This window comes from Heteronotia binoei, chromosome 5 (genome assembly GCF_032191835.1).
Source record: "Heteronotia binoei isolate CCM8104 ecotype False Entrance Well chromosome 5, APGP_CSIRO_Hbin_v1, whole genome shotgun sequence".
NCBI classification, from domain to species: domain Eukaryota; kingdom Metazoa; phylum Chordata; class Lepidosauria; order Squamata; family Gekkonidae; genus Heteronotia; species Heteronotia binoei.
The window spans coordinates 108,409,839-108,433,616 of record NC_083227.1 but is presented as its reverse complement, the minus strand read 5'-3'; the positions used below and the strand labels follow the sequence as shown (position 1 = coordinate 108,433,616).

The 23,778-nt window shown below is 42.1% G+C and overlaps 1 protein-coding gene across 1 annotated transcript in view; it reads right to left on the bottom strand.

Moving 5' to 3' along the window:
- Positions 1-23,778, bottom strand: part of CACNA2D2 (calcium voltage-gated channel auxiliary subunit alpha2delta 2) — a 1,052,991-nt gene that overhangs the window by 170,076 nt on the left and 859,137 nt on the right. Inside the window, exon 8 of the mRNA XM_060240024.1 lies at positions 21,951-22,008. Within this exon, the coding sequence (XP_060096007.1) occupies positions 21,951-22,008 (58 nt within the window). The remainder of the gene's footprint in view (positions 1-21,950; positions 22,009-23,778) is intronic.

Genomic DNA, 23,778 nt, shown 5'->3' with positions numbered 1-23,778 from the left:
CAAGTATGTATTACTCTTGACCTAGAGGACTCTGGCAACCAACTTCATAGCTGTGCTCCTAAATCAACTGTTAAAGATGGATTCTACTGACAGAAACAGTGTATTCAGAAGGCCACCAAGAAGTAGGGCTAAGAGGACAAAGCTGCAGGGACTCTACTCACTTGCAGGGGGGATCAGAGACAGGCAAATCATGCAGTTGTTCTCTATATCACATTTAGGTTTAATAATTGGGGGATATCTGCCTGGGTGGTTTGTGCGTTTTGGCAACCTCGAGGCAGGTCTGTTGTGAAAAATACATGTCCTGTATAATATAGTGGGTTCAATGCAACGAAGAAGCGAGGTGGTAGTGATCACAGTTCTTTTATGGGTACAGCATAATACAGGGCTACACTAAAAGGACTGAAGACTGGACTAATTATATATACATTCAGGCTCCCACGCAAGCATGCCATTGGATCATTCAAACCAGCAGGGGCCCTGTGATTAGAGCAGGGCAGCGAGGATTTGGATCCTACTGCCCATTGTTCCCAAGTCCCCAAGCTCAGGCCTAAAGGTTCCAATGAGCCAGGCAGGAACACCTTTACAATATAACAACATTAGTTCCTATACACAACATCCTGTTTACATTTTCTATCTCTAGAAAATTGTCCTGATGACCACAAATGTTTTTGGAATCCTGCGGGAGAAAAATGATTGGGGTTGGCTAGAAATGAATGGGGCACAATGCCAAAAATCCTTCCACATGTAGTTTTGCAGTGTTTTAAAAATATATGTTTGGAATAAATAAACTTTTGTCTTTTGTTTAATTGGTAACTGATGGCATCACATGCCTTGAGATCAGAATTCAGGCTTTTCTTTAGTCCAGAATTTCTGTTTAGGCACCATCCTTTCAGTTATATTCCAGGCTTCCTCAAAGAAGCCTAGGGAAATGATCATGAGATCCTCCTATTGTATTTAAAACAATTTACTGAAATAAGGTAGACTGAAAGAGAGTGATTGTCCCAAGGCCACACCTTCTCCTTCTCTTCCGTTTGTATACAGCTGCCCACCAGTAGCATATTGCACAGCTCACCAGACCCGCCAGGGTGACCAGGACCCTTTGAATTTTGTTCCCCAGTCTGGTGGTCCAGCCCAAGGGTTCCATAATGATGGATGGATTGTGAAGATTAATAGGCCCAGATAAATGGAGCATCACTTGTACTATGGACTTTTCCTGCACACTGCTAATAGTGTGGGTTTGCTTTCCTCTGCAAAAGATAAAGATGGGACTATCACTCTGCTGAGCCTCATTTAAAGGGCTGCTCCAATTTCCACACACGTTGTAGCCTGTCTGATATGTTTTCTGTTGCTGAATCCTGTAACAGCTTCTCTAGCTTAACCACCTCCTCCAGGGTAAGGGGAGAGTTTGTGCAAATTCAGTGGAGTGGGGGACAATCAGGAATGCTGGCTCTAGGGGACACATTTTTCCTTTTGATGCTCATAAATAAGTGACAGCCCAAGAATGGATTTTTAGCTTTTTCACACTCTCTGGTTTGCTCTTACACTCAGCTCATCCCTCTTTTTATGTCTTTCTCATTTTTATGTGACAAAAGACACCCTCTGGAAAGTTGCTCATGGACTGAGAAGCATACAGCAGTTCCGTCTGCCTGCTATGCCAAGTTACATCACCCCCCCCCCCCCCCATTATAGCACTCCTTATTACAGAGCAAAAATGTTCTAAATATTTTTTAAAAAATTCAGTCACAGATGTATACACATGCAGCACACATAGATGCACTCCCCACAGAAACCAATATGCATACCTAGGAACACAATTTTTTTCACATCTTTTTAGTAAGACATATATTAAACTATACAAAATCATCCCTTTTTATCCTGCCATTCTTAGGATGGCATATGTAATTGGGTGTCCAATTTGGTGCCCCGAGAAAGCCTAGTTTGCCTAGTGGCAGGACTGGCTCTTTATGTGCTTTCCCTACATATAGTCTGTGTAGTAGCTTAGGTTGAGAAGAAGAAGAGAAGAGATGGTACTTATACTCCATCCTTCACTCAGTCTCAGAACAGGTTACAGTCTCCTTCCCTTCCTCTCCCCACCCTGTGAGGTAGATGGGGCTCAGAGAGTTCTCAGAGAACTGCTCTGGGAGAACTGTCACTGACCCAAAGTCACTCAGCTGGTTGCATGTGGAGGAGTGAGGAATCAAATCCAGTTCTCCAGATTAGAGTCCACTGCTCACAACCACTACACCAAACTGGAGAAGGAGGATCACTCAGTGAGTTTCAGTGAGCAGACCTGGGATTTAAACCTGGGTCTCCCAGGTCTTAGTCCAACACTCTGACCATTATACCACACTGGCAGAGACAATCCTGTTGTGATTTTTTCCTGCAGGGCAGAGAATAGCATGGGTATGCCCACTGTCCATATGCAGTGGTACACAATTCCCTAAGTGCTTCCTGACTATCAAAACAGGCACGTATACAGGCGAAAAAGTGGGATGGCATATCAGAATTCTGCAGGCAACTTTTTCTCAGGCTGATTCTGCACTCACCTTTCTCTGGGGCAGGCTTCCCTTTCTGGGTGGAGCAAACTGGTGATTTTGCACCAGTTGCTCCACGCTGGCATTTTGTGCGGGGCAAACCTGTGATTTGCCCCGCGGCAGTGTAAACCTGAAAAAACAGGTTTACACTGTGGCATGGTAAATTGCGGGTTTGCCCCATGCAAAATGCCGGCATAGAGCAACTGGTGCAAAATCGCCAGTTTCCTCCGCCCAGAAACAGAAGCCTGCCCCAGAAAAAGGTGAGTGTGGAATCAGCCTCACTGTGTGCCTGAACAAAACAGTAATAAGAAATGCATTTTGTTCTTCCCTTTGCCAAAACAGCCACTACAGCACAGTGGGTGTTATGAATGAAACATGCAGGTTGACCACAAGGAAGGGGAGGGAACTTGGAACATCAAAAGTAGCTGAATAAGACCTGGGCAGAGCATAGGCCTCTCCCTTTCTACAGGGCATTTAAAGCCTGGATGTAGTCAGAAGGGTAAGCCAAGGAGCCTTTGACTGGCAGCCTGTGACTTTGTGCTGGCATAACCATCACCAGCTTGGCACATTCTTGGTGTTTCTTTACCTGCTTGAAGTTTGTATTTTTTCTAAATTCTATTTTTATGTTATTTCATTTTGTAAGCTGCTTTGAGTAATGTACAATCTTAAAGAATTCAAAAAAATTCTGGACCATAGTCTCGGCTGCATTTTGGGCCGATGATCGCCCCATGTCTGCCATTTCTTCCTATGTATGGTTTCAGCACTTTTCAATTCTGTTCCACCAAGAAGCAACCTGTGCCGAACCATTTGAGCTCCCTTTAGCTGACCTACTTGACTGGCCTCCTGTGTCACTGGAGGAAATCAAAGAATTGATAGCACAACTGAAACCAGGAAAGGCTTCTGACCCCGATGCCATGCACTCTGAAATCCTGAAATTGGACCCAGACTGGTGGGCCTCTCCTCTCACGTCCCTGTTTACAACCATAGACATAACTGGTATAATCCCCTCAGCATGGCTGAACACAGTAGTGATCCCACTATATAAAAAAGGTGATCACACTAATCCTGCTAATTACAGGCCAATTAGTTTACTAACTATCTTGGGTAAACTTTATACTAAACATCTACTAATTAAGCTCAATCTCTGGATGACACAGGAGAAAATTTTGGGCCCTGAGCAGCTGGGTTTTTGCAAAGGAAAATCCACCTTAGACCATTGCGCTACCTTATCGCAACTCGTTGATAAGTATTCTGTGCGAAATAACCATAAACTATTTGTGGCTTTCCTGGATTTAAAAAGTGCATTTGATTCAGTTGATAGGGACCTTATTTGGACCAAATTAGACCAGCTAAATATGGATAAAAGACTTCTCATGCTCATTATGAAACTGTACTCCTCTAATTCTCGCCAGATAAAATGCTCACTAGCAGGCAATCTGATGCCAAAGATCTCTGCTAACAAGGGTGTCAAACAGGGTTGCATATAAGCTCCCTTTTTATTCAATCTCTTCCTCAGCAACCTTGCTGATCAGTTGTCTGATGCTGACTGTCACAGCCCGAAACTTGGTGCAATACATGTACCCTTGCTACTCTACGCAGATGATACAGTGTTGTTGTCCTGCTCTAAAGTGGGTTTAAGACGTCTGCTGTCCCACTGTGCAGTCTTTTTTACTAATAACAAGCTCCAGCTGAACCATGATAAATCAAAAATCCTAGTCTTCTCAAAAAAGTGGAGATTATAAGTGGGTCATTGATGGTAAAAAGATAGAACAGGTCAAATACTACAAATATTTAGGCATTTATTTTCAATATAATGCAACCTGGTCCACCCATCGCAATTATGCAGCGAAGATAGCTAACACCAGTGCTTCAGCTATAACACGCTTTTTCTATAACAGAGGCAACCAATTTGTGCCAGCCACTATAAGAATTTTTAAAGCCAAAGTGATTACACAATTACTGTATGGCATTCCAATTTGGATTAGGTCCTTTGACTGTGCTATTGAACGTGCCCAATCCAAATTCCTGAGAAAAATTTTGGGCATGCCAAGATGTGTTTCATATGCAGTCATCTGCTTAGAAACTGGCCAGTCCTTAATGGAAACCAGTGCATGGCTTATGACATTCAAATTCTGGTTACGCCTACATTATAGTTTTGAACCTGGGAGCTTTATATACCAAATGCTCTCTGAGTTCAATGAGTCAAATTGGTCAGCATACATAGAGAACAAAATTAAAGTGATGGGCCTGTCTATAGAATCACTGTCCATGCTTACATTTACTGCTGCATTCCAACAGATCAAAAACAGGATGTTAGACATTAAGCGCCAGAAGTTAAATAGTCTGGCTAACAAAATCTGATCCCCTTTGAACTTTGAGATACCTCTAAGCACAGGGAAGATAGCCTCTTATCTATCATCTTTGCAGGTGCTATAACAAAGCAGAGCATTTTCTCTTGCTAGGTGCAATGCTATGCCCTCTGCCATTCGTGATGGTAGATTCAATAAAATAGCCTATTGAGCTAGGTATTGCCCTTGTAAACAAAAATGTGTTGAGTCAATTACTCATGTTCTCCTGCATTGTCATTTGTATACGGATAAACGTTACATGTATTTATACCCTGTTTTAGCCAGTATGATTGACTGCCCTGATGTTCTTAAGGTCCATAGACTCTTGAATGATTTTTCTATCAATGTTACTGAGAGGTCAGCCAAGTTTCTGTACTCTGCTCTAAAGTTGCGCCAAAGGATATCATGGAAATAATTGTACATGAAAGTTGTGTTTTTATCCTGTTTTATACTATATTAATTTTGCACTGCTACTTTTATGCCAATAAAGGCTGACTTGACTTGACTTGACTAATGTATATGTGAGAAAAGTGGGACACAAACATCTGAATAAACAATGAACTTATTTGCAAATATGCTGTGCTAAACAAAATTTATTCAAATAATATAGTTTGGGTTTTCTGGCTCCAGAATTTTCAGTACAGACATCCTAAAAAACCTGTTAGCTGCCTTCTGCCTGTTATACACTGGGAACACCGGAACTGTAGTTATTGATAATAGCCATAAAGCCTCTCTAGGTATCATTTTATGACTTTACTAAACCAAGAATATAAGGTGCAACGTACAAGTATATAATAGCAGAACTATTTTCAGCTGTTTCTTCATTCAAATATATATATTCTTAAAATATTTGGTCAAGATTTGCCTGATCCTTACAAGTTAGCCAGTAATAAACTAAAACACAATTTTTGTATAGGCAGCAGTAGAGAAGTATTTGAAAGGGTGAAGTAGATTGTTAGAAAAGCAAACACGGTCATCATGCATGTATACAGTTCTGGGTGCAAAGAAGAGGGAATAATTTTTCAGGGAGGGCCATCCACCTTTGCCTCCTTTTGCAGTTCTATAGCCATGTGTTATTACTCCCTAGGAACTACTGAGCCTTAATCTGAACACCGATCAACTACTTATCAAATACGAATGCCAAAGTGAAAGCAAGGAAAGCTCCACTTAGCTCTGTTAAAAATTCATTATGTTAAATTATAAGCAAGGTTTCAGACATCACTGGCTGATGTTTCCTCCTGTGTCTACACAGAGCCTGATCCCTCATTCAAAGAGACTAGAGGGAGATTTAATGACACTGGCTGGCTCAAAACAGGATCAGTCCCAGCATGAATTAATTAGTGCTTAATTACTGTCAATTACTCAGCATTATTGGGAATTGCTTGTAAATGGACAGCCTTTGATTGCTAATCCCAATTACTAATGTTATCTAATTGGGAGTGATTATATTTTCTTTGGGGTATGATGCTGAGCTTTGTGCCTCATGTGCAGCAAAAAAACACATTGCTTTCTCTTCTGGCACACTGGTATGATTTGCGGCTGGAAACAGAATCTGCACCCATGCCTTTCTTACTTTATGGGACCAGGATGCACATAAATACTGGGAATTTGGCTAAAATCGCAGCCCCGATTCTAGTGGAACTCCCACATGAAGTTCTTACTCTAGCCAAAACTGAAATGCAGACCCTTCCCCTCCACTCCATAGACTCAGGAGCCAAAGTCTCCATTCAAATGCAGCTGTGTAGGTTAATGTGTAGGATGTAGAGACACTCCCCCCATGTGTAAACTCTTCAGATTAGTTCCCCTGGCTACAACCACACACACTAAACAATGCACTTTCAATATACTTTCAAACTGGATTTTGGCAGTTTACACAGTAAAGTGAATTGAAAGTTTACTTTCACTTTAAACAAAGGCAATATAAAACTATTTTATTAAATGAAAATAAGATGAAAAGCAGCCTTAGAAGGCTGTAATTAGAAACAAGAGCATTATGGGTACTTGATGCTTCATCTTATTTGTCCACAATAAGTCATCCCTATATGTTTCCCTCTTCATCATTTCTTGCTGTCACTTTTCTGTGCTTGATTTCAGCCTTCCATGGTTGTTTTTAATTATTTTTTTAAAGCCAAGGAAGGAGACATGGAATTTTACATCTAGTTTTTTTGTTTGCCAGCTTGCTTATTTGTTTGGCTCAGTTCAAACATTATGCCAAACCCTGACTTGGTGTTATGTGAATATGCTATGAGCTTGTGGGCTTCTTCCCTTGTGTTCTCTGATCCAGTTAGATACATCCACATTAGTGCAGACATCATAATTTACTACTTCATCCAAATCTGCAAATGGATTGTGTTGGCCCCCCCAACACCCCCACCCCTGCAGCAAGCCAGTTTCAAATGATGCTTTCCAATACTGATTTGGTAAGCCAGTGCAAAGTGTAGTTGGCTGGTTTGGATATAATGTTAAGATGAAACATGCATATTACTCCCATCCTGCCGGCACGCCACTGGCTGCCCATTAGTTCCTGGGCTCAATTTAAGATGCTGGTTATGAGATACAAAGCCCTTCATGGCTTTGGACCCTCATATTTGTGAGGCCGCCTCTCCCTCTGCCATGATAGCCTGATTTATCAGAGTGGGGTCTTCTGCATTTGCCAACCTGCAAAATCAACAACTGTCTGCACAGATGCCATCTACATTGTGGCGTTGGGGAATGGCCTGTCTGAGGAGGTCAGAAAGGCTCCCACTCTCCTGGCTTTCCACAAACTATGCAAAACTGAATTATTCAAGAGGGCTTTTCTATGCAGGCAATACAGTTATACTGTACTAAATTATCCACAAAGTTACTTGGAAAAATATTAGAGAGTGTGCCTATGGTGCTGTGCAAGGCCTGCTGAAACTAGAATCCTTCTGTGGAATTTTATGTCATTTAATGTTTCTGGTTGGTTCTACAAGAAGAGGAGAGGAGAGGAGAGGAGACTCTGCCCCTCACTCAGAGTCTCAGATTGGTTACAATCTCCTTCCTTTCCTTTCCCCACAACAGACACTCCATGAGGCAGATGGGGCTGAGAAAGCTCTCAGAGAACTGCTTTTAAGAGAACAGTTCTATGAGAACTGTGACTGAACCAAGGTCACCCAGCAGCTGCATGTGGAGGCGTGGGGAATCGAACCCCATTTTCCCAGAATAGAGTCTGCACACTTAATCACAACACCAGACTGGCTCTCTAATCCTACTGGCTAATCCCTAATCCTATTGCCTCGTTTATTGAATGTTGCATCCATCGATGGTATTGACTCACTCTGTATAATCTGCCTAGAGTTCAAGTGAGAAAGGCAGACTATAAATAAGGCAAATAAATAAATAAGCAAACAATAGTTTGCTCTAAAGATTTAATAAATTATTTAATATGAGCATGATGGGGGGCGGCAGCATACAAATACAAGGCCTCTTCATGGGTGTGTTTGATTAAACTTTCTGGGGGACACTATTACCCAGAGAATGTAATGTTGATCAAATGTGTATCTGTGCTGTCCATTCCCACTTAAGCACCAATCCTTTCTAAATTATATACCAACTGGTAATATAAATGTTGCCCTGACCATGTTAGCCCAGGCAGCCCAATCTTATCCCATCTCAGAAGCTAAGCAGGGTTGGCCCTGGCCAGTATTTGGATGGGAGACCACCAAGGAGCATCAGGGTTATTATGCAGAGGCAAGCCACGTCAAACCACCCCTGAATGTCTCTTGCCTTGACAACCCTACAGAGTCACTGTAAATCAGCTGTGACTTGATGGCAAAAACAAACAAATAAATAAAAATGGCAGCTGATAAACAGAAATGTGGAATTATTGGACAATGGTAAAATAGCAATTCAGCAATAAATTTAGTAGTAGTAAAGACACAGCTGTGTCTTTTGAATTGTATCCCAGACCTGCTTCCAAGACAATAAAGCACAATCTGGCTCACATGACAATAATTCAAAGTATGAACTGATGCTATGCATTATCCTTCCAATGAAGTCCAGTGGGCCAATTCCCTAGATCTCTGAGAGGCTGAAGGGCTTTGCTGTTGCTAGTGATGCTGTAGTTTAACTCTGACCTAACGAAGCATTGACTTCAGAGGAATTAGTTTTTCCTATGTGTCTCGGGAAGATAAAACCAGATTAAAATAATTGTAATTTAAGCACAACCAGGGTAAACTGAATTGGTCTCCTATATGGCTAATGTGCTTCAAGAGAAATGGGATCTTTCTCTATTGTTTACTTCAGAGAATTATGTAAAACTAAATTGTTTTTTGTCTAAATTAAGAATGTTCACATTAGATCAATCCTTAATTCACTATAATCTAATTGAACCAGTCCCATTAAACATGAGCATTTCATTTTTCCTACCCAACTCACAGTTTCAGTTGTATAACTTCTCCCTGCTCTTATGCCAACTGCACTGGTGTAATGGACTAGAAACCTTTTGTGTTTAAGTAACTAGACTGTACATTTCTATTCAGAGTAAACGAGTGAGAGATGTATCAAACAGTGTACCAAAAGCTGGTTACAGTCCAGCCTGCACTAATAACATCCAGGTGGTCTGAGACTGTGATAAAGGAACTAGATGGAGAGTCAGATTGGGCACACTATGAACTTATTGTCCAGAGCTGGCCAGGACCCACAGGGGCAGGAAGGAATGCCTTGAAATGAGAGAGGAATGGCACATTTAGCTCTAGAAATTACATGTGGTTAAATATCAATAGGCTCATATTTCTCACCTAAGAAGTGCTTCTTGCATATATTTCTTTAACCCCCTTCCTTCAAAATCATCACCTTACAACACTTTGCAATATATACCTCCCAAGGGAGAGGTAGCCCTTGCAACAATAGGGGGGAAGCAGCTGAAAGGGCAATTTGAAGCATAGGTTTGAAGGCTCTGCTTGGTAAATACTGAAAGCATTGCTCTTTAACTGGTGGGTCTGAGTCCACAACTGTACCTGGTGCCCCAAACTATGGGGGGCTAGGGTTGGATCCAGGACAAAATTTCCACTTGTACTAGAGCTCTTGCACAAGTTGAAACACAAGGAAAAACCATAGTAACTCGTACAAATTTAAACTTATTATATCCCCACTTGGGTTTCTACTTCTATATTGTACAACTAATATTGGGTTTTCAGGAAGTGAACCTTGCAGCTTTTTCATTCTCAAAATTGCTTCTGGAGATACAAATGGGAGAGGGAGGAGATTGTTGCCCTTCTTGATGCCATTAAGTAAAGCTCTGTAGTTTCTTTGCTCATGAATTAGTAGTGCATTGTGTCAGGATAAGAAACATAATGAAAGGTCAGGAGTATCACAGAACAATCTCTCAAATCTGGTCCAAGTAGAAATGTATGAAGGCTTCATGGGTCAGTAGGAAATGTAGTACAGTACCTCGGATCTATAAGTCACTGGGTGTATCAGCAAACAAGGACAGAAGTGGGAGATGTTGCACAAGACCTTGTGCAATCCCTTCTCTATGTGCAACTACCCTAAGTAGATATCTTTTTCTGTTTGTATATCATTGGATCCAACCCACTGCCAGCAATTCTGGCACCATTCTATTTTCTTTTTTTCCCTAGAAGGTTTTTAAGATAAGAAGAAAGAGAGGAAGCTAAGAAGAATGTAGGGGGAAAGAAGAGAGGCTGAGAAAGGCAACTATGGAGGCCCAGATAGCAGCCACTGCCAAGTCCGCATTTTTTCATCTTAGGCGGGCAAGGCAGTTGGCCCCTTTCCTGGAGGGCGACGACCTGGCAACAGTGATCCATGCAACAGTCACCTCGAGGCTGGATTACTGCAATGCCCTCTATATGGGGCTGCCCTTGTGCCGAACCCGGAAGTTGCAGCTAGTGCAGAATGCCGCTGCCCGGCTGTTGTTAGGGCTCCCTAGACGGGAGCACATCCAGCCGGGACTTCGGGGACTGCACTGGCTGCCGATAACATACCGAGTTCGGTACAAGGTGCTGGTTATGACCTTTAAAGCCCTTTATGGTCTGGGACCTGCCTACCTTAGGGACCGTCTCTCCCCACATGTCCCCCAGAGAGTGCTGAGGTCGGGGTCTCAGAACCTCCTTACAATCCCTGGGCCAAAGGAGGCCCATCTGAAAGCGACCAGGGACAGGGCCTTCTCGATTGCAGCTCCCTGTTGGTGGAATCAGCTCCCGGAGGAGGTGAGGGCCCTGCGGAACCTTGAACAGTTCCGCAGGGCCTGTAAAACAACCCTCTTCCGGTTTAACTGTGAGCAGAATGCCTGAATATTAAATCTTAAACATCAGATTACTGAATATTGGAAATTTGAAGGACTGATTTAAGGAATAGTGGCATAGTGTATATCGATGTGAGTTTTATGTATTTTTAGGTTTTTATGTATTTTATTGTATAATTTTAATCCTATTTAAATCGACCTCTGTTAGCTTTTATTGTTGTAAGCCGCCCTGAGCCCACCTCGGTGGGGTAGGGCGGGATATAAATCGAATAAAGTAAAGTAAAGTAAAGTAAAGCAATATACAGTAAAAACTGAAATGTGAATTCTGTGCTACCAGGTGGGGTTAAAGTTGAGTTTCAGATCTGAAGCAGTAGAAGATCATTGGCCATAATTAGGCTATAATACTGATGGAGACTGATACCCTGAATGATTTAGAACACTGCATACATATGTGCTTTACTAAAGTACAAGCTGAAAAAAATTGTGTCCCCCCCCCCCCCCCCCAGATTCCTGTCCCAGTCAGGAAGTTCAGCTTTATTATCCACCAAACTTCATGGGCCTCAGTGAAAACTTTAATATCACTGTGAAATGCAAAGCCTGTCAGTTTCTTGTCTACTTTATCCCTAACAGCCTGTAATTGAGGAACTGTTAATAATTAATGTGGAGCAATCACTAACAATTAACCAGAGTGGTGTGGGGTCATTAATTTTCTGACAAAGAAAGTCTGATCATTCCAAACATTCACTGCCACTACTCGGTGCTATTTGTCAAGGAGATGGCATGGTGTGATTGCCTGTTTGGTCTTCTAATGATTGAGGAGGACAGACACCTCCCCTTCCCATCTGCATCTGTGGAAACTCACAAAATTTTGCACAAAATTTTGCAGATCTGCACTTTTCCAATTATGCTCAATTATGGCCCTGTTTTGACTACAGCAGGTTGGTAGTTATTTGTATTTGTTATATTTTATTTTACTTATTGGCCTGTATTCTACTGTTGTGTTCTTAATACATGGTATTAGAATAAGGAAGCAGAATGGTTCAGACAAGAGCACAGTTAAGTCCAGTTCCTTCTTTCTTTGGAGCTACAGAGAATACCACTTCCTTTCTCCATGTTTCTGCCCACACAAAGTCCTGCAGTGGACTACAGCAGTCTAAAACACAGGCCTGGATTCAAGGAATGGAGGTATCACAACAGCACACCTATCACTCCATGGAGCAATGTCTGAAGCCTTGCTGCAGCCTAAGGAGCCTTCCTCCAATAGATTATTCTCTTAAACTGGAGGAAGGCTCTGCAGGCTGCAGGAACTTCCTCCACCTTAGATAAATGTAATTGGTTTTCTATTTTTATGGGTTTTTTTCATCAAATCAGGCTAACTTCTGGTGACCCCTAGTGGGGCTTGAAGGCAAAGGGGGATTCAGAGGTAGCTTGCCATTGTCTGCCTCTTTATCATGACCCTGGTATTCCTTGGAGACCGCCCTTCCAAATATTAGCCAGGGCCAGCCCTGCTTAACTTCCAAGATATGACAATATTGGGCTTGCCTGGGCTACCTAGGTCAGGGTGTCATTGTTTTTTCAAACTGAAGATGTGTTACTTAATTACAGTGCAAAATTATATTTTTGTAGGTTGCCTTGTGTACTTCACACATTAGAAAGGAGGGATATAAATATTCTAATAAACAAGTAAACAAATAGGTAACTCCTACTCTTTTCACACATATACATCATTCATAACCTCTCACTTCACTCATATTCATATACTATTCACAAAACAACAGGATCCACACATCTAATTCACAAAAGCAGCCTATTATTGCTGATCATTGTTGTGACACTACTTCTGCCCCAGGACCAAATTAAACATGATGGGGCAGTTCCACATGTTTAAATGCAGATCTGCTATAGTCAGAGAGCAAATGTGCATTTCAGTTTCAGAATGGGCATACAAGTAAGGAGTGTAGAATCCTCTGCTTCATGCAGTTTACAACCCTGCAATCCTTTTCCCCAGAGGAACTCTAATGCCACAATTTAACCTAGATGAGAGAGACTTAGGGGAGGACATTAGCAGGTAAAGAGCTGCCCTCATTTGTCTGCCCCTTTCATTTTTAAAGTTGGAAGAAGAAGAAAATATTGGATTTATATCCCACCCTCCACTCCGAATCTCAGAGTGGTTCACAATCTTCTTTATCTTCCTCCCCCACAACAGGCACCCTGTGAGGAAGGTGGGGCTGAGAGAGCTCTCCCAGAAGCTGCCCTTTCAAGGACAGCTCTGCGATAGCTATGGCTGACCTAAGGCCATTCCAGCAGCTGCAAGTGGAGGTGTGGGGAATTAAACCCAGTTCTCCCAGATAAGGGTCCACACACTGGACCCCTACCCCTTTCTGTATAAGCCATCTTTAATAAGTTACAGTGATCACACATACAGTGATCTACACACACATATGTAAGAAAGCAAGAGTGTTCACTTTATAACTAAAACCAGGGTCTGGATAAATGTGGGGTTTAAATCACATGTTTAGCTGTACATGTCTTGAATTTAACATGAGAATTACTGAACTCACGTATAAAGAAGAATCAAGTGTATACTGTACATGGACTGTATGTGTATTGTAATTTATCCAGAGCATACACAGGTTTAAACAAATAGAACAGTTGCAGTTATGGAACCAGTTGAGCCAGTTCTTCTTAACTATATTGTGTCTATTCCAAAACAGTACCAGATAATTTCATTGTACTTGTTAATGGCAGTGCGTCTGGTATTTGCTAAATCTTGGAAATCAAAGAACAGATCATCAATATATGAATGGTTAGTAAAAGTTAAAGAAATGTTTATATTGATGAGATTAACTTTTTTGTAAAGGTCACAAGATACTGATAATGTTACAAGAAACTGGAATAATGTCATTTACAAAACTGGCAATGCTTTACAGTAAATAATTATGTAATATTATGTCTACTATAAGAGCCCTGTGGCGCAGAGTGGTAAGCTGCAGTACTGCAGTCCAAGCTCTGCTCACAACCTGAGTTTGATCCCGGCAGAAGCTGGGTTCAGGTAGTTGCTCAAGGTTGATTCAGCCTTCTATCCTTCTGAGGTCAGTAAAATGAGTACCCAGCTTGCTGGGGGTTAAGTGTAGATGATTGGGGAAGGTAATGGCAAGCCACCCTGTAAAAAGTCTGCAGTGAAAACACTGTGATGTGACGTCACCCCAGAGTCAGAAACGACTGGTGTTTGAACAGGGGACTACTTTTACCTTTTTTATGTCTACTATGTATAGTGAAAGATGATGAATTAATGTTAAGTTTGTAATGCTGAAGTTTGTAAATAATAAGTAAATAAAAAACTGTTGCAGTTATATCTAGTGTGAACCTCACTTTGCTGCTCTGCATAGCTTGCACAATCAAACTAAAAACCATGTCTATTCCAGCATTATAGCCAGAGGACCCAATCACCCATTTTCCTCAGGTTTTCCTTCCATCAGTAATGAAGCATCTCCCCAAAGGGAGGCTGCCTCTTAGAAGCTGTTTTGAGGCAGTCTATGAATATGAAGTCCTTTAGACTAGCCTTGTGATTGCTTAGGATATCTGTGTTGTGATAGAAGAGAAGTCTTCAAAAGAGAGTTGCCATCTTTATCAAAGCTCTTCAGCAAGATCCATGGGAAGCTGTCTAGTCCACAAATAACTGTTGTTTATGTCTTTCAGTCAGAACAACACATAAAATGAAACAGACCACAGTGAAAGGTAAGCCTGGAAGATATTTATTTATGGCTCCCAGGCAGCAGCTTTTCAAGGCATTTTTCTGAAGTGTGTTCTTAAGAGGGGGAAAAAGGTTAAAAAGAAGAATGTTCAGTGCTTCAAGAAGAGGAAGTGTGTTGTTTAGTCCTTAAAGATATTCCAAAAGAGAGATTTGTGTGGCTGCCTAAAGGTCTCCCAAAGTGATTTTATCTTTAAACAAATATATATGTAGAGCATAGGGAACCCACATGTTCACCCCCAAACAAAGCCTAGAAATAGGGAGAAAAGAGAGCACCTATTCTGTCTAATGCCTATTTGATATTCTGGTGAACTGCTTCAATCTTTTGGCTGGCAACTGTGGCATGAACATATATGAATGAAATAAATAATATAGCCTAGACCAATTTTCAGTCCTTGGCATTTCCTCAAGTCACATAACTGAGAAAAACCTCTTCCCAGGAGCAGAGTTGCTACCAATCAGTGTTCATGAAGCAAGGTTTAATGTATTACTGGTCTGAGTGATTAGGGTACTTCCAGACAAAAGCAAAAAATGTAATTTTGGTGGTTTACATTATACATCTGGTAGCCCTGTTGTGCATTCTCAATCACTAGAAGCATCGTTTGTGGTGTTCTCTTGTCGGTTCTTTGTCCTATGTAATGCTTGTTGGTATCATGCTATGGTTGATGGAATAATTGAAGGATATATACAAGAATTTGCATTGACTACCAGCTGCGGCCCCTCTGGCCCCTGCTGTCAGGTGTTGTGCCCTGGTTGAAGACTGCTGCTGTCAACAGCTTCCCACTGGTTCAAACACTGAGGGCAGCAGCAGTCCATTAGGAAAACTGGAGTCAGAGAGGTCTGTTCTCCTTAGACATTGTGCAACAAATGGCAAGATCCATCATCAGCTGTTGCTGCAGTGAGTGAACTGACAAGCCCTGCAGACAAGCAGTCCAAGGGCTGTGGCTGCTGAGCAGCTGCAGCACCAGCCAATGTCTCTTGCATTCTCCAGCCATTCAGTACATGCAAGCAAAGTCCAGGAAAGGCAGCATCTGAGGGAAAGCCAGAAAAAATGAACCCTTCGGACTCATACAAGAGCTCACCTAAATTCCTCCACTGCTCCTCCCAGCACACAGCTAAGTGGAGAAACTTTACCCATCTCCCATTTCCTCAGTTGCTTGCTATCATTGCTGTCATTGCTCTCTCTCTCTCTCGTTTGCAGTAAATTTCTTCAAAGGGGCATTTCCTCTTCTAATTGGCATGTATGCACACCAGAGCTAGTATGTGTACTAGGCTTCTCCCCATCAGTTTCATGGTGAATGATGGTGGAGGACAAGTAATACAGACAGGTGGAGTCATCAGAACTGCCACCACCACTCCCCTGCCCCAGGTGTGGTAAGCTCACCCCTGACAGGATTATATAGCAATCGTGTTGGAAAAGAGATAAATCATATTAGATCAGTTCTTGATAGGGAACAGCAGAAGGACCACTGGAAAGCAGTACCTTGTGAGGGACACTGTTTGGATCGTGAGGAATGAACAGATTAACAAATAGTATCCATAGAAGAAGAAGAGATTAATGCGGCAGATTCACATTTACTATCAGGAAAGGAAGAACTGCTTCTCTGCAGCTTCTTCCCACATTGGGTGGGACAAGACGAGCTGGTCGCCATTGTGGTCTCTTGGCTTAAAAAAGGCTGATCCTGTTAGAGACGCATTACGGCAATCAGATGGTGCCGCACAGGCTGCACACACGCAGGGCAGAGCGTTCACTCCTGCATGTGCATGGTGTACTCAGGTCGATCATGTGGCTGGAAACATGCCACAGAGCTGCGAGGACTTTGCCACGGGAGGGTTTTTACTTTGTTCCTGGGCTATGGGGAACAGATGTGGATGTGTGACTGCACATTAAATCCAGGGTTTGGGGGTGGGTAGGCTATGGCGGGCCAAAAAGCCCATCTGATTGCACCCTCTGTTTCAGTAAAGCATAGATGAAGGAACCAGGTGGGCATGGTGAACAATGCTTCCTTCTCACACAAAAGCTGAGTGCTCTGAGAAGAAGTCCCAGGGTGGCAGCTCCCACATGGCTGCCGGTAAGTGAAAATTAGCTTGAGTTCATTCATGTGCTCGCTCTCTCTCTCTCTCTCATACACACACCCAGGCCTTGGATTCAGCAGGAGCTCACAGGAGCACAGCTTCTGAACCCTTCTGAGAGTTCCACCTCCTCCTTTCCATCTTGTCCATTGCACAGCAGGTGCAGCTGCATAATAATCCCTGGATGACCTCCACCACCTATTTTTCTACAAAACAACCCCTGCACACACCACTCACATATTCATTCAGTGTCCATTTGCAACGGTAATTTCAAAATCAAGCTAGATGTGATCCAGAGAATAATTACGTTTCATTGTCTCCATGTTGCAGCCTGGATAAAAAGAAACTGACTTGTTGTGAAAATCCACCACATCCTCACTTCTGAGGAAGATTTAAAGATGAAACTATATATTCTTCCAATGTGATCCATAGGAGAGCCTAAGAATGCCCCTTTGTCTCTGCTAGGTGCTGTGTGCTTTCAGCTCTGCTGCTGCCCTGCCATTGCATTAATGCATGCGTGGAAGGGAAAAGATCAGACCCCGCATAGCACAGCAGAGAGCTCCTTATCCATCCTGCAGGCAGCCCTGTGGCAACTGCGCTTTGTCTGTTTCCAGATAAGCAGGGACCTGATTTTAAAGGACAGACTTGAAACAAGCTGTTGCTGTTTATGCAAATGATGGCTATTTAGGAAAAAAAACAACATGCAAACCTTCTCTGATTCAGAGAGCTTTTCCCTCTGTTGCCCAGCCACGACTTCCCGCTTCAGGTGTCTCCTGCTGTGTTAGCTCAGCTAGTAAATACCTGTTTGAACAAGCAATGCAGCCTGTTGGGTGAGAGAAGATGCAAGTAACAAAAGGAATGTCATTCGCCCCATGACGGATTTTTTTTTAAAAGAACTGTCTTGGACACAGGCAGAATCAATGTGTAAGGCAGGATGTTTATCTATAACTGAAAAGCAGCATGTTGCAAAGAAAAGGCACTATAATAATTTCTATTATTCTCCCAATAAACACACACACACACAGAGCAAGAAATTAAACCTGTTTTGCTGATTTACAAGAGTCTCAAATAAATGGAGGGAAATTAAATCCTGAGCACCCTGCACTTACAGAGGCATAATTAGTGCTGCCAAACTTGTGCCTTTTACCTGGGCTAATCGTAAATGATTCAATCATGCTTAACTTGGTTTGTGGCTAAATTGATCCTTGCAGCTTTCACTTAAATGTAGTCTGTCACCGGGTGCCACATTTATCTCGCTGTCCTCCTGGCTCTGTTCCTTGAGAGTCATTTTTTTTCTTTTGCTTCCCCCCCTCCCTTTCTGGAGCAGAGAGCTGTACCTAAAGCTGTCTGAGAATAAGGACTAAATTTACAATTGCAACTTCAGTGGGGAAGGCGGAGGAACCCTGCCCCATTTATCTGTATCTAAGGTTATAATCTATCTATCTAACCCTCTCTCTCCTCCAAATACACAAAGGGAGGGAGGGAGAGAAGCAGATGAGAGCCGCAGCTTGGATGCCCCTGCCTATGTTATTGTATCCATTTTCCAATGGCAACGATGTGTGAAATGAAAATTGGACAGAGCTGGCTGCTCACAGACCTGGAATTTCATATAGACTAGTTGAGGGAAGGAGGGAGATGAGACACAGAGAAGATGTTACAGATGGGAGGGAAAGGGAGAGTCTGTTGAACGGCTGCATGCACACATGGTCTGGGCAAATCCCGCTCCAGTTTAATAGACCCTTCTAGCAGTGCTGGGAGCACGATGCTCATTTACATTTCATTACTCAGAAAGTGCTGCTACTTTGTGGTGGTTGAGATAATTTACAGAAGCAAAAAGGCTGAAGACACACTTGAAGGCGCTCAGGAGTTTGCCTCCATGCCTTTTGAAAAACAGGACCTGGTGTTATGCATTGCCTTCTGCAAATATATATCTATCACACTATCCTGCCTGCAACACTACAGATATTTTACCAAGTCGGTATAGGATAGGTATAGGATAGAATTACAACTGATTTCTAGACTGCAGAGATCAGATCCCCAAAGGAAAATAGCTGCTTTGAAGGGTGGACTCTATGGCATTATACTCTGCTAAGGACCCTTCCCTCCACCACATCCTGCCTTTCCAAAGCTCCGTCCCCCAATCTCCAGGAATTTCCTAGCCTGGAGTTGGTAACCATAATACAGGATGATCAGCCCCCACCCCCGCCAAAGACAGTGAACTCTTTCTCATGCATGACTGGCCAGCAGATGTTTTTACACATTCTTACATGGGCTCTTCACCACAAGGTATGAGGGGTATATGTAGGAATAGGGAAAAGAGTGCATTTGTGACAATGGTTCTGTAGACATTTGTTGCCCTTCCCCCAGTTTCAACCAAATCTGAGGAGCAAAGAAAACACAGAAAGGAAAGCCCAGTCCACAAGGAACCCCTCTTTTGCCAGTTCCTAATACTATTCACAAATATTCTTTCAGAGCACTTCTAGCCCCTTGTAATCCTTAGTATTAGAAATTCTCCTAAGCAACTCTGTAGCTTTTTGGATTTCTTTAAAACTGAGTGGGGTTTTTTGGGGTGGGGGTGGGGGTGAAGATCTCTGAAGCACAGCATGATAGTAAAACAGTAGTGTGTGTCCAGAATTCAGAAACCCAGAGCTGTGCCATCGACTCTTTTTTTCAGAAAGCAGAGCAAAAACCAGATGAATTGAACCTTTGCCATTTCTGAGAGACAATAAATTCATGATTATTTTCTTTGACATACTGATTTAAGGGCCCATTCTCTGTACAAAAGAGGCATCGTTGTTACTCATTTATTGATGGGATCCAGATGTCTTCTCTCCAGATGGCATTTCTGTTGCCAGAATACTGCATTTTCCTAGCATTCAAACCACAACATAGTATTACTGGAAACATGTGTCCCACTCCTCCAAAGTTAGTGTTATTAATGTCAATGCAAATGTTAGGCTGGATCCCATCAATCAGTTCTGCATGCACAAGGGGGAGGCATGATTTTTACTAATTCCTGTCTCCTACAGCAGATCTCCAACTCCCCCCCCCCTGCTGTTCCTGGTGGTCCCCAACCTTCAGAAGCAACACTGGGGAGGGGGTTGGGAATGCAGCAGGAAGGGGAAACAGAAAAAAAATATAGTTTGATTGTGGAAATCATTCTATCAGCAGAGGTTTTTGGCAGGATCCAAGCAACTGTTGTGAACGTTTTTCATGTGAGAATCACAGACACTTAGCTGATGATGTGTATGACAGAACTCATATGTGACATTTTATTTATTTATAAATTAGACTTTCAGATCACCCTCCTCTGTATGCACAAGGCTCAGGGCGGTGAACGACAATATAAGAACACATCAATGAATCAGTACAATGGTTAAAAGCAAAACAAAATAATTTCAGATAGTGTTAAAGAATAATAAGGTTATACTATTACCCCATGGAGGTACATCTTTTGTACAGACATCTAACTTACAGACATCTAACTTATTCACATCTGAATTATTTTTAATTAGGATTCTGTATTTTAAATGAATTTAAATGTCATTTGATAATTGACTGTTGTTGTAGAGTGTTTTATCTTGTTGTAAGCCACCTTGAGACCTGCATGTCTAGAAGCCTAAAACATAAATAAAATAAAGTAAATAAATCACTGTCCTCAACCATATGCCTAGCAGAACATTTCTGCCTTACAGGCCCTGCAGAATTGATTAGGCCCTGTAGGGCACGCATGTCATTCAGCAGAGAGTTCCACCATGTTGGAGCTGAGAACCTTTGAGACTTCTTTTTTGCTTTTGTTCTTTTGTTCTTTTTTGGATTTATACTTGAATACTCACCAGTTTGGCTCATGACCTGTTTTCCACTGCTGGTATCTGCAACCAGTTCATGCCATTTGGCAGCAGTAAGCTAGTTGCAGCATGGGATCTCAAGTTAACTCTCAGCTGATCCCCCATCAGATAAGTGTCAGCTTCTGACCTCCTGATGTGGAAACTATGCTGAGTCCCTGAATTTCTGCAAACCAGAAAAGCAAGAACAGGGGAACCAGAAGTCGGCTCAAAGATGACTACAAGGATCAGCTGTGTGTTGGCTTCTGCTCTCTCAGCCCTGGAAACTTTGATGACCATAAGCCTGATGCTGGGACATATTTTTTTTTTTTGGGGGGGGGGAGGATAAGACACTGACTCCTAGCTGATCAGGGGATCAACTAAGAGGCTTCTGATCTCAGCCTTGCCAAGACACAGTAATTTTTTTGTGGAGATGGGGGATCAAAAGCCTGCTCTTACAAGTCAGCTTCTGATTCACCCTCCCCAAAAATCCTTGGCTGTGTTCCAGCAATTCTGGTAAGTAGCAACAATTCCAGGATTAGGTGATCAGAAGCCAACTCTCAACTAACTGGGAACACAGCTAGTAGTCAGCTTCTGTTCCCTGCCATGTAAAACCACTGTCTCCTATCAAGGCTGGGACCCAGCAAAATTGCCAGGGAGGAAATTAGAAACCAACTCACAGTGGATCCTTGTTCAACTTAAGTTGGCTTCTGAACAGTCTCGTTCTTCAGTTGTTCCCATTATTTGGGCTGAGCTGAATAAATCTGTGTTCTCTACACAGGTTCTCTGCAAAATCTATGGAATCCCTAATAAGATAATTGTCCCCTCTATAACATGTGAGCCTGACATTACATTATAGAATATTATTGAGCTATCTATAGACATGGTTGGGAATATGAATTGGTTGGCTGTCTGATTATGTACTGAAACGGTATGCAGTTTGATTTACATTCTTGTCAGTTTTCATGTACAATGTGTTTAGATGTTAGAAATCCAAAACTAAACAGGTATCAGTGAATGCTTGAACAAGAGATTACTTTGGACTCTCATGTAAGCTATTCTCAACTTCCCAAAGCAAGTATAATCATTGTTATGCAAGTCCATGTCTATGGTCACCAACTCTAACGTGAAAGTTCATTACTGTTCCCTGTGGAATATAACTTAGTGCCCATTGTGATTCCTTTATCTTTCACCTACCAGGGCCTTCTTCGGACATCATATAGGTCAATCTTATCAGGTACCCTCCAGGGGGTAGCTGCAATGAGAGAAACGAAAGAAGGCAGCTGTTATTTGCTTGCTAGGGCAGCAGATATTGGCACAAGGAGAGACAATCAGCGAGGACAAAGGCATCAAAGACTTCATAGGAAGGTTCACCGGCCACAAGTAATGTTGGGGACATGTGGAAGGACTGTGGCTCAGTCACAGAGTATCTACTTTGCATGCAGAAGGTTCCAGGTTCAAACCACAGCATCTCCAGTTAAAAGGATCATGTAGTAGATATTGTGAAAGCTATCCACCTGAGACCCCGGAGAACCACTTTCAGTCGAAGTAGACAAAACTGACCTTGATAGATTAACGGACTGGTTCTGCATAAGGCAGCTTCATGTGCTCAGATGTAGGAATTTTGCTTACAAAGAAAATGTTATCAGATAATAAGAAACAAGGTCATAGAGCAGGGTGGACAAATTGGGAGCGATGTTCTTTAGAGGAAAGCAGGTGTTGCTGTTTCCAACCACATGCGGCAGACTGCTTTAGGAGCATCTATATTTCTGGCCAGCTTACTGGCTCTATGCTTTCAGTGACTTTCATTATAAAGAGTTAAATGGGCCGGCAGTTGTATAGAACACTGATATACATTTAAATCTGCACATTTATTTTTGCTTTGTTTCTAGATTTTGAAAATTGTAATTTTTTTTCTTTAGAAATTCGTGTCCATTAAAAATCAGGGTATAAATTATCAACTATCAAATACATTCCTTAGTTCCTTCTTACAAAGCCATACTAGTTTGTCTTGCATTGTTAACATTGCTTAGTTATTATTAAGGTGTACAACAAATAATCTTAAAATAAGTTAAAACTCTGCCAAATTTTGGAAAGGCTTTCACAACTTAATCTTGAATGTACTCTCCCGGCAAGGAGTTCATAGATACATATTTCCATTAATTTTTTTATATTTGTACTTTCTCTTTATTCCCAGCAGCTTAGATTAACATTCTGAGGTTACAATGACCTGTCCACAGTCAGTATGATATAATGGATATAATTTTTGCCATGAGTTGTCAAAGTTCTTGATTATACTCTTCTAAACTAGCTCCCCATGCTGCTATTAATGTTTTAAAGAAGAAAAACTTGTATTTTCTCCTTTAAAATGTTAATACCAGAGTGGGGGAACTAGTTTTGAAGGGGAAAAAAACCAAGTTGAGGTTTAAGGGTTAAACCCCCTCTCCCATCCCTTCATGCTCCTAAAGCATGGATGACTTTAGAGAGGGAAGGAAACCTGTGATCTTTGTCTCATCTGCTTGAACCCTCAGCCATGAGCTCAGTAGGAAGCCTTAGAGAAGCCCCTCTGGGCAAATTGGATGTTCCATCCAGAGGCATGTAACATTACTCTGATGTCTGTTTAGGAAAACCTTTTTCAGTGGCGTGATCAGGATCAGAGAAACAGTCGGTGTGCTCATCTCTTCCCTCCCTTGAAAGCGCATTCCCAGCAGCTTTCTCAGGTCTTGAAAGTCTTTTGGGAGAGATTTGAAGCAGCAAAGTAGCAGGTCGAATTAACCATAATACCCACCCAAAGTAAATTTTCCTGTTAAAGAGGGCCACAAGAATAATGTAATATGCATCTGTATGCCACATCTAGCTTGGTCTGCTGTCTCAGTCACTGTTCCCCCACCTGTAAAATGGGCCTATTGATGACCTACCTTGCAACATTGTTGTGAAGACAAATGAGATAAGGATTGTAAGAAATGAAGCACATTAAAAATGTTAGGAAGATGGTTGAGAAGTGAGGAGCAGCTGGGAAAGTAAG